Source organism: Callospermophilus lateralis, chromosome 2, assembly GCF_048772815.1.
Source record: "Callospermophilus lateralis isolate mCalLat2 chromosome 2, mCalLat2.hap1, whole genome shotgun sequence".
NCBI classification, from domain to species: domain Eukaryota; kingdom Metazoa; phylum Chordata; class Mammalia; order Rodentia; family Sciuridae; genus Callospermophilus; species Callospermophilus lateralis.
In genome coordinates, this window is record NC_135306.1 from 180,027,168 (window position 1) to 180,039,657 (window position 12,490).

At 34.9% G+C, this 12,490-nt stretch overlaps 1 protein-coding gene across 1 annotated transcript in view; it reads right to left on the reverse strand.

The window, feature by feature from the left end:
* Positions 1-12,490, reverse strand: part of Ccdc73 (coiled-coil domain containing 73) — a 120,276-nt gene that overhangs the window by 14,712 nt on the left and 93,074 nt on the right. The window contains exon 13 of the mRNA XM_076844323.1: positions 11,574-11,708. Coding sequence (XP_076700438.1) covers positions 11,574-11,708 — 135 coding nt within the window. The remainder of the gene's footprint in view (positions 1-11,573; positions 11,709-12,490) is intronic.

Below are 12,490 nucleotides of genomic sequence, written 5' to 3' on the forward strand. Positions count from 1 at the left end.
TTTACTATCACCCCTCCCCTCCCCTCCCCTCCCCTCCCTTCCCCTCCCCTCTTCTCTCTCTGCCCCCTCTACTGCAGTTCATATCTCCACCTTGTATTATTTTTCCCTTTCCCCTCGCTTCCTCTTGTATGTAATTTTGTATAACCCTGAGGGTCTCCTTCCATTTCCATGCAATTTCCCTTCTCCCTCCCTTTCCCTCCCACCTCTCATCCCTGTTTAATGTTAATCTTCTTTTCATGCTCTTCGTCCCTACTCTGTTCTTAGTTACTTTCCTTATATCAAAGAAGACATTTGGCATTTGTTTTTAGGGATTGGCTGGCTTCACTTAGCATAATCTGCTCTAATGCCATCCATTTCCCTCCAAATTCTATGATTTTGTCATTTTTTAATGCAGAGTAATACTCCATTGTGTATAAATGCCACATTTTTTTTTATCCATTCGTCTATTGAAGGGCATCTAGGTTGGTTCCATAGTCTTGCTATTGTGAATTGTGCTGCTATGAACATCGATGTAGTAGTGTCCCTGTAGCATGCTCTTTTTAGGTCTTTAGGGAATAGACCAAGAAGGGGAATAGCTGGGTCAAATGGTGGTTCCATCCCCAGCTTTCCAAGAAATCTCCATACTGCTTTCCAGATTGGCTGCACCAATTTGCAGTCCCACCAACAATGAACAAGTGTACCCTTTTCCCCACATCCTCGCCAGCACTTGTTGTTGTTTGACTTCATAATGGCTGCCAATCTTACTGGAGTGAGATGGTATCTTAGGGTGGTTTTGATTTGCATTTCTTTGACTGCTAGAGATGGTGAGCATTTTTTCATGTACTTGTTGATTGATTGTATGTCCTCCTCTGAGAAGTGTCTGTTCAGGTCCTTGGCCCATTTGTTGATTGGGTTATTTGTTATCTTGTTGTCTAATTTTTTGAGTTCTTTGTATACTCTGGATATTAGGGCTCTATCTGAAGTGTGAGGAGTAAAGATTTGTTCCCAGGATGTAGGCTCCCTATTTACCTCTCTTATTGTTTCTTTTGCTGAGAAAAAACTTTTTAGTGTGAGTAAGTCCCATTTGTTGATTCTAGTTATTAACTCTTGTGCTATGGGCGACCTATTGAGGAATTTGGAGCCCGACCCCACAGTATGTAGATCGTAGACAACTTTTTCTTCTATCAGACACCGTGTCCCTGATTTGATATCAAGCTCCTTGATCCATTTTGAGTTAACTTTTGTGCATGGCAAGAGAAAGGGATTCAGTTTCATTTTGTTGCATATGGATTTCCAGTTTTCCCAGCACCATTTGTTGAAGATGCTATCCTTCCTCCATTGCATGCTTTTAGCCCCTTTATCAAATATAAGATAATTGTAGTTTTGTGGATTGGTTTCTGTGTCCTCTATTCTGTACCATTGGTCCACCCGCCTGTTTTGGTACCAGTACCAAGCTGTTTTTGTTACTATTGCTCTGTAGTATAGTTTGAAGTCTGGTATCGCTATACCGCCTGATTCACACTTCCTGCTTAGCATTGTTTTTGCTATTCTGGGTCTTTTATTTTTCCATATGAATTTCATGATCGCTTTCTCTATTTCTACAAGAAATGCCATTGGGATTTTGATTGGCATTGCATTAAACCTATAGAGAACTTTTGGTAATATCGCCATTTTGATGATGTTAGTTCTACCTATCCATGAACAGGGTATATTTTTCCATCTTCTAAGATCTTCTTCTATTTCTCTCTTTAGGGTTCTGTAGTTTTCATTGTATAAGTCTTTCACCTCTTTTGTTAGGTTGATTCCCAAGTATTTTATTTTTTTTTTTTGAGGATATTGTGAATGGAGTGGTTGTCCTCATTTCCATTTCAGAGGATTTGTCGCTGATATACAGGACTGTCTTTGATTTATGCGTGTTGATTCTATATCCTGCCACTTTGCTGAATTCATTTATTAGCTCTAATAGTTTCTTTGTAGACCCTTTTGGGTCTGCTAGGTATAGAATCATGTTATCTGCAAATAGTGATAATTTGAGTTCTTCTTTTCCTATTTTTATGCCTTTAATTTCTTTCGTCTGTCTAATTGCTCTGGCCAGTGATTCGAGAACTATGTTGAACAGAAGTGGTGAGAGAGGGCATCCCTGTCTTGTTCCAGATTTTAGAGGGAATGCCTTCAGTTTTTCTCCATTCAGAATGACGCTAGCCTGAAGCTTACCATAGATTGCTTTTACAATATTGAGGTATGTTCCTGTTATCCCTAGTTTTTCTAGAGTTTTGAACATAAAGGGATGCTGTACTTTGTCGAATGCTTTTTCTGCATCTATCGAGATGATCATATGGTTCTTATTTTTAAGCCTATTGATGTGGTGAATAACATTTATTGATTTCTGTATATTGAACCAGCCTTGCATCCCAGGGATGAATCCTACCTGATCATGGTGCACAATTTTTTTGATATGTTTTTGTATCCGATTCGCCAGAATTTTATTGAGGATTTTTGCATCTAGGTTAATTAGAGATATTGGTCTGTAGTTTTCTTTCTTTGAATTGTCTTTGTCTGGTTTAGGAATCAGGGTGATGTTGGCCTCGTAGAATGAATTTGGAAGTTCTCCCTCTTTTTCTATTTCCTGAAATAGCTTGAAAAGTATTGGTATTAGTTCCTCTTTAAAGGTTTTGTAAAACTCTGCTGTATACCCATCCGGTCCTGGGCTTTTCTTAGTTGGTAGTCTTTTGATGGTTTCTTCTATTTCCTCAATTGATATTGGTCTGTTTAGGTTGTCTATATCCTCCTGACTCAATCTGGGCAGGTCATATGACTTAAGAAATTTATCGATGCCTTCACTATCTTCTATTTTATTGGAGTATAAGGATTCAAAATAATTTCTGATAATCTTCTGTGTTTCTGAAGTGTCTGTTGTGATATTGCCTTTTTCATCCCGTACGCTAGTAATTTGATTTCTCTCTCTTCTTCTCTTCGTTAGCGTGGCTAAGGGTCTGTTGATTTTATTTATTTTTTCAAAGAACCAACTTTTAGTTTTGTCAATTTTTTCAATTGTTTCTTTTGGTTCAATTTCATTAATTTCAGCTCTGATTTTAATTATTTCTTGCCTTCTACTTCTTTTGCTGTTGTTTTGCTCTTCTTTTTCTAGGATTTTGAGATGAAGTATTAGATCATTTATTTGTTGGTTTTTTCTTTTTTTAAGGAATGAACTCCAAGCAATGAATTTTCCTCTTAGAACTGCTTTCAATGTGTCCCATAGATTCCGATATGTTGTGTCTGTGTTTTCATTTATCTCTAAGAATTTTTTAATTTCCTCCTTGATGTCTTCTATAACCCATTGATCATTCAGTAACCTATTGTTCATTCTCCAAGTGATGCATGATTTTTCCTTACTTCTTTTATCCTTGATTTTCAGTTTCATTCCATTATGATCAGATAAGATGCATGGTATTATCTCTACTCCTTTATATTGTCTAAGAGTTGTCCTGTGACATAATATATGATCTATTTTTGAGAAGGATCCATGTGCTGCTGAGAAAAAAGTGTAACTGCTTGATGTTGGGTGGTATATTCTATATATGTCAATTAAGTCTAGGTTATTAATTATGTTATTGAGTTCTATAGTTTCCTTGTTCAACTTTTGTTTGGAAGATCTGTCCAGTGGTGAGAGAGGTGTGTTGAAGTCTCCCATGATTATTGTATGGTGGTCTATTAGACTCTTGAACTTGAGAAGAATTTGTTTGATGAACATAGCTGCACCATTGTTTGGGGCATATATATTTATGATTGTTATGTCTTGTTGGTGTATGGTTCCCTTGAGCAGTATGTAGTGTCCCTCTTTATCCCTTTTGATTAACTTTGGCTTGAAATCTATTTTATTCGATATGAGTATGGACACTCCTGCTTGTTTCCGAAGTCCATATGAGTGATATGATTTTTCCCAACCTTTAACCTTCAGTCTATGTATGTCTTTTCGTATCAAATGCGTCTCCTAAAGGCAGCATATTGTTGGGTCTTGTTTTGTGATCCATTCTACTAGCCTGTGTCTCTTAATTGGTGAGTTTAAGCCATTAACATTTAGGGTTATTATTGAGATATGGGTTGTTCTTCCAGCCATATTTGTTTATTTATATTACTAAACATGGTTTGTTTTCCTCTTTGATTATTTCCCCCCTCCTTTACTGTACTACCTCCCGCTGTTGGTTTTCATTGATATTTTCCATTTCCTCTTCCTGTAATATTTTGCCGAGGATGTTTTGAAGAGATGGTTTTCTAGCTGCAAATTCTTTTAACTTTTGTTTATTGTGGAAGGTTTTAATTTCATCTTCCATCCTGAAGCTTAATTTCGCTGGATACACAATTCTTGGTTGGAACCCATTTTCTTTCAGTGTTTGAAATATGTTATTCCAGGATCTTCTAGCTTTCAGAGTCTGTGTTGAAAGATCAGCTGTTATCCTGATTGGTTTACCCCTAAATGTAATCTGCTTCCTTTCTCTTGTAGCTTTTAAAATTCTCTCCTTATTCTGTATGTTGGGCATCTTCATTATAATGTGTCTAGGTGTGGTTCTCTTATGATTTTGCACATTCGGCGTCCTGTAGGCTTCTAGGATTTGGGATTCTGTCTCATCCTTCAAGTCTGGGAAGTTTCCTCGTATTATTTCATTGAATAGATTGCTCATTCCTTTGGTTTGGACCTCTATACCTTCCTGTATCCCAATGACTCTTAAGTTTGGTCTCTTTATGTTATCCCATATTTCTTGGATGTTCTGCTCATGGTTTCTTAACAGTCTTGCTGAGCTGTCTATGTTCTTTTCAAGTTGAAATACTTTGTCTTCATTGTCTGATGTTCTATCTTCTAAGTGTTCTACTCTGCTGGTAGTATTCTCAATTGAGTTTTTAAGTTGGTTTATTGCTTCCTGCATTTCTAGGATTTCTGTTTGTTTGTTTTCTATAACCTCTATCTCCCTGTATAATTGATCTTTTGCTTCTTGGATTTGTTTATGTAATTCATTGTCGAAGTGGTCGAAGTGGTCTTTCATTGTCTGATTTTGCTGTCTAATGTCTTCCTTGAGACTCCAGATCATCTGCAGCATGTATATCCTTAATTCTTTATCTGACATTCCATCTGCTGCAGCTATTACCTCTTCTAAAGTTGAGTTGACCTGCATTGCTTGTGGTCCTTTCTTTCCTTGTCTTTTCATATTGCTCGTGTTTCTTTCTGCTTGGTGAAACTGTTGTGTTTTTGAAATTTTCCCCCTATATATTTATATTGCTCTTGTATAGTTGAAAAGTCTCCCTTGCAGGGGCGGGTGGCGGCTCTGCTCCTCCTCCAATTGGGGTGATCTGTCTACCACGCTGGTGGGCCGCTGGGACTGTTCTGCTGGTCGGTTACAGGCCTGCCTACCTTGTGGGTGCAGGTGGCGGCTCTGCTCTGCCCCTACTCCAATTGGGGTGTCGTGACTACCACGCCGGCAGGTCGCTGGGCCTGTTCTGGGCGCGGGCTGCGGCTCTGCTCTGCCCCTATTCCAAATGGGGTGACGTGACTGCCATGCCGGCAGGTCGATGGGCCTGTTCCGGGTGTGCGCGGCTGCTCTCTTCGGCCCCCACTCCAGTTGGGGTGATGTGAACTACCTAGAATTTTATATTCCATGAAAATATATATCATTTACAATTAAAGAAAAATAGGCACTTTTTTTCAGAGAAACAATTTGAATTCCTTAACAGCAGATATGTACAAGAAGAAACATTAAAGTTCTTCAGGTTGAATGAAATATTACCTGGTAGAAAACTGGGTCCACACATGGGAACGAAGAATGACAGAAATAACAAGTGTGGGAGTGCATATAAAAAACTACATAATATTTTATTTTTCCTTCTTTTTTTTTTGAGTATATGTGTGGTACTGAGGATTGAACCCACCAGCACTCTATCTCTGAGCCACATCCCTATTTCTTTATATTTTGTATTTATTGAGACAAGGTCTTACTAAGTTGCCACTGCTAGGCTTGAACTTGTGATCTTCCTGCTGACTCAATCTCACAGGTGACTGGCATTATAGGTGTGTGCCAGGCTAATTTTTACTGTTTTAAGTAAAATTCCAAAAAATAAACCAAAATTAAAAACAATATTAGGACAGGGTTTATAACAAGTAGAGTAGCCTGGTACAGTGGCACATGCCTGGAATCCCAGCAACTTGGGGGGCTGGGGCAGGAAGATGGCAACTTAGCCAGCCTCAGCAACTTAGCAAGGTCCTAAGCAACTTAGTGAGACCCTATCTCAAGATTAAAAATACAATTAAAAAGGCTGTGGATGTGACTTAGTGGTAAAGCATTCCTGGGTTAAATCCTCAGTACCAAAGGGGGAAAAAAATTAAGAAAAAACAAAGATGGCTGGGGATGTGGTTCAAGCTTGCCTGGCATGCGTGCAGCCCAGGTTCAATCCTCAGCACCACATACAAACAAAGATGTTGTGTCCGCTAAAAACTAAAAAATAAACATTAAAAAATTCTCTCTCTCTCTCTCACACACACACTCTCTCTCTTTAAAAAAAAATAAAAAATTATGTTCTGGTAATAATTTGAAGAGTAAAATGTATGATCATAATAAGACAAAAGACAGGAAGGAGAAAATGACAATATGGTATTGAAAACTTCTTACCTTACCAAAAATTGGATATAATATTACAAATTTGGCATAATATTATTTGAAAGTATACTATGATAAATTTACCTCTAGTGGAGAAATTGACAAACTATGCCCAGAGGGTCAAATCCAACCCACTGTCTGTTTATATAAACATAATTTTGTTGGTATATAACCATACCCACTTGTAAATGTACTTAAGGCCATTCAATAATACATATTAAAGATGTGCTAAAAGAGTAAACTTTATATTATATACATTTTACCACAATAATAAAGTACAAGATGGGTGTGGTGGCAAATGCCTGTAACCCCAGTGAATCGGGAGGCTGAGGCAAGAGGTTTACAAATCCAAGGCTAGCCTCAGCCAACTAAGTGAGATCCCACCTCAAAATAAAAACTAAAAAGGAATAGGGATATAGCTCAGTGCCCTCTGGAACTTTAATGAATAATAATAATAATAATAATAATAATAATCAAACAATAGTTCTCAAAGAAAATAAAGGACTTCCTCATGTTATTACTCAATAAAAAATGTGAATATTCCTTTAAAAACAAGATGAAAAAGATATATAATGCAAACCCTAATCACAGAAAATGGGGTGGCTATATTAGTATAAAAAAATAGACCTCAGGATAAGAAACACTAGTAGGATAGAAATGGATATTTTGGAATGACAAAAAGGTCAATTAATCAGGAAGCCATAACAATCATAAATCTGTCATAACTATCAAGAATCATATATCTAATATCAGGCTTAAAACAGATGAAGCAAAAACTAACAACTAGAGGGCTAGGGTTGTGGCTCAGAGGTAGAGTGCTTGCCTAGCATGTGTGAGCCACTGGGTTCAATCCTCAGCACCCATAAAAATAAAATAAAGGTATTGTGTCCACCTACAATTAAAAAATAAATGTTTAAAGAAAAACCTGACAACTGGAAAGAGAAAAATAAACTCATAGTTACAAACTCTTCTCACTAATTGATAGAACAAGTACAAAAAATCAAGATAGCCAGGTATGGTGGCACACTCCTATAATCCCAGTAAATCAAGAGGCTGAGGCAGGAGGATTGCAAGTTTGAGGCCAGCTTGGCAACTTAGTAAGAATCCATCTCAAAACAAAAAATAAAAAGGACTGGAAATATAAGTGAATGGAAGAGTGGCAGAGTGCCTCTAGGTTCAATCCCCAGTACCTTAAAAAAAAAAAAGATAGAATATGAACAAAATTATCAACCAACTTGACCCTAATTTACAGTTATAAAACATTCCATATATCAATGGCAGAATATGTGTTTTTTTCCCCTCAAGGGGTACATGAAATATTCACCAAGACGGACAATATCCTTAGCTTAAAAAATCATAATATATTTAAAATAATAAAAATCTTATATAGATTGTTCTCTGACCAGTCAAATTAAATTTGAAATCATTATCAGAAAAATATTTAGAAAATCTTCAAGTACTTATAAATTCCACAACATACTTCATAAAGGTCATACCTATATTAATGGGTTAAAGAATACTTCACAAGAAAATTTTTAAATATTTTGAACTGAATGAAAATGAAAATATATATTGAAATTTGTAGGATACAGCTAAAGCAGTGCTTAGAGGATATTTCATAGCTTTGAAAGTTCGTATTAGAAAAAAGAAAGGCAAAGAATCATTCTAAGTCTTAACAATAAGCAGCTAGAAAAAGAAAGCAAATTAAATTCAAAGTAAGTAGAATTAAAGAAATAAGAAAGTTAATAGCAAAATTCAATAAAATAGCAGGTAAACAAAAATGAGAGGAAAATCAATGAAACCAAAGCCTTGATTTTCAAAAAGATGAATAAAACTGTAAAACCTCTAACTAAACTGATCAATAAAAATGAGAAGACTCAAATTACTAATATCAAGAATGAGAGACATTAATGCAGATCTACAAAAGAATATAATGATAGGGAATATTATGAGTAACTCTTAGTCAATAGATTTGGCAACTTACAGAAAGGACAAACTTATTGAAAGACAAAAATTATCCAAACTATGTTGGGGGTCCCCAAGATCACTTCCAGTATTAGTGATTTACTAGGAAGACTCACAAGGTTCAATATATACTATTGAAAACATATATATTTTTTCAACATATTATTCAATATATATTGTATTCATTATATATTATATTCACTATATTGTATACATATTCAATACATAGTATCTCATGGCTAAAATTATTACAACAAAAGGATAAAAAAACAAAATAGGCAAAGGAAAAGTCACATGAAGTAATTAAGTCTAGTGAAAACCAGGTACAAGCTTTCAAGAGTCATCTCCTAGTAAAGCCATAAAAGACATGCCTAATTCCTACAGCACTGAATTGTGACAACATATGTGAATCGCTGTCTACCAGGGAAGCTCATTAGAGACTTAGTGCTCAAGGTGTTCTGGAAGGGCTGGTCTTACAGGGCACTCTCTACCTAGCTCATGCCAAACTCCAGACTCCAGAAAAAAAGAGATGTCCAGAAAAGGCCAGCTTTTTATACTAACAGTGAAGGCACTGTCAGCCACTCTTGTTAGGAAATGGTGAGAATGCTCTCAAAGTTTCCAAGCATCAGACAAAGGCCAACTTTTCTAAGAATAGCATTCGCAGGCCTGCTATGGTAACTCTTTTCTGCATACCAACATAATAAGTAATTGATAATCTGAATAACCCTATAAATAATTTAAATACTTAATTCATTTAAAATATTCCCACAAAGAAAAAGCCCAGATAGCTTCATTGGTGAATTCTTTTTTAAAAAGAGAGAGAGAGAGAAAGAATGAATTTTTTTTTTTTTTTTTTGTAGATGAACACAACACAATGCCTTTATTTTTATGTGGTGCTGAGAATCGAACCCAAGTCTCACCCATCCTAGGGGAGTGCTCTACCACTGAGCCATAATTCCAGCCCCAATTCATTGGTGAATTCTAAAAATTAATAAAGAAATGATACCAATTCTACATAAACTTTTTGAGGAAATATAGGAAGAATGGACATTTTCCAACTCAGTTTATGAAGTGGCCAGTATTACTCTTGACACAAAACCAAATAGTAAGGAAAACAAAATAAAACTTACAGGCTAGTATTGTTTGTCAATGCTAAATCTTTAACAAAGCATTAACAATTCAAATCTGGTCATATATAAAAAGGATAATCTACTATGACTGATTGGACTTTATCCAAGATGCAAGGTTATTTTAACATTTGGAATACAATAAAGGTAACTAATAGATAACAGAATTTTTTTTAAAAAATGATCATATTAAAAGATACAGAAGGGCTGGGGTTGTGGCTCAGAGGTAGAGTGCTTGCCTAGCATGCATGAGGCACTGGGTTCAATCCTCAGCACCACAAAACTTAAGAATAAATATTTTTTTAAAAAAGGTACAGAAAAAGCATTTGACAAAATTTCTTGTGGTGGGGGTACTGGGGATTGAACTCAGGGGCACTCAACCAGTGAACCACATCCACAGCCCTAATTTTGTATTTCACAGTGAGATAGGGTCTCATTGAGTTGCTTAGCCCATCGCTTTTGCTGAAGCTAGCTTTGAACTCATGACCCTCCTCCTCAGCCTCTTGAGCCCAGTGCATTTGACAAAATTTTATACCTATTTGTGGTAAAAATTCATTCATGACAAAAGCTCAGCAAATTAGGAATAGAAGAAAACCTTCTTAACCTGATAAAGAATATAAACAAGGGCTGGGGTTATAACTCAGTGGTAGCACACTTGCCTACCATGTGTGGGGCATTGGGTTCCATCCTCTGCACCATATAAAAATAAATAAAATAATAATAAACACCAACATTAAAAAAATTTTAAAAAAAAGAATATAAACAAAAAACCCCAACAGCTATAATAATACAAAATGATGAAATATTAAATACTCTCCATCTGAGATGAGAAGGCAAGAATGCTCAGTATTGTAACTTTTATTCAACACTCTACTAGAGAGTCCTAGCTAATGAATGCTGTTGAGATAAAAAAAAATACTACATATTATACTAAACCACTATAACAATAAATTTTAAAATGAGGTCAATGTAGAAAAATCAACTATATTTCTCTATGCAAAAAATGAACAGTTAGAAAAACAAAAAATTTAAATACAGTGTGGTAGAATCTGTGCTTAGCAGGTATGAGGCCCTATATTCCATCCTCAGCCCCAATACCCAACAGGAAAACTAAACAAAAAATACAACAGGATTCAAAAACATAAAATACTCAGATGTAAATTTTACCAAATATTTGAAAGATCTATACAATAAAAACTACAAACATTTCTAAGAGATTTTTTTAAAATATTCCCCTAAATGGAAAGCAATACCATGTTTATTAACTATAAGATTCAGTATTGTTATGATGCCAATTCTTCACAAATTATAGATTTAACATGATCCCTATCAAAATCCCACAGACTTTTTAAGTCTGATTCTAAATGTGATTAAAATGTAAAAGGCCTATAATAGCAAAAAAAAAAAAAAAATTGAAAAAGAACAACAAAATTGAAGGACATATATACTACATTTTAAAGCAATACTAATAAAGACAATGTGGTATTGTCTTAAATACAGACATATGATCAATGAATGGAACATGATAAAGAGTCAAAAATACACCTGTAGATATTTGATCAACTGATTCTCAACGAAAGTACCAAAGTATAATGGTAGAAAGAACAGTCTTTTCAATAAATGTATGTCTCCAAACAACTGGAAATCCATATCTAAAAACTGACTCTTGATCCTTATATCAAGAGCCTGTCAAAATAAAAATAATTTATTCATAAAGTTGAAAAAGAATCTGCACACAAAAGTTAACTAAAAATGTACTACAGATAACATATGTATACTCACTGAAAGCTTAAAATATAAAACAGGGAGAAAATTATCAGTGATGCAGGTTGTACTCCCCAACGTATTTTAATTTTACCTGAAACTTCTTATATTCTTCAACTTTTTTCTGACAGCAAAACTTGTTGTAATGTTCTTGAAACTTAATATGAATTTCTTTAAGAGATGATAATTCATTTTTAATCTTGTTAATTTCTCCAATAAGTTCTTCAACCTATTATAACATTTAACCAAAAAGAGCAAGTATATAAACATTTTTGTCTGAAATTATTAACATAAGGTTTAGAAATAGTGAGAAATAAAAACAATCACAAAATAATCAATAATACTAAATACTAGTTATTGGAATTATGCTAACCCTTAATAAATGTAATTGCATACTCATAAAACTCTATAAAATATTTTTATGCCAAATTTATGGGTAAAAAAATGAGAGTCTCGGGCTGGGGTTGTGGTTCAGTGGTAGAGCACTTGCCTAGCACATGTGAGGCACGGGGTTTGATTCTCGGCACCCTATATAAATTTATTTATAAGTAAAATAAAGGTCCATCAACAATTACAAAAATATTTTTTAAAAAATTGAAGTTGTTAAGTAACTTGCTCCATATAATGCAGATATTAAATGTCAGGATTCAAATCCAAAGATAAATCGAGGTGCTGTGTTCGTAATTACTACGCTAAGCCACCTCTTATTACAATCGAAAATTTATAATTTTTATTTTTAAAAATTCTACAAAAGTTATATCTTTCTTGCTTTCTTAAAGTTTTCTTTTGTTGTTGCAAATTAGATATAGAGATTTTTAACTCAACCAGATGAAGAGTACTGAGCACTAATGGTACAACAGAAAATGACACTTTAGCCTTATATTTTCATCCACAATCTGAACTTAAGCTGCCTATAAAATTTCATAATATTTTTCCTGGGGGAGTATTCTTTCATGGAAACCTTAAATATGAGACACAATTCCACTGAAGAGAAAAACATAATTTTTAAAT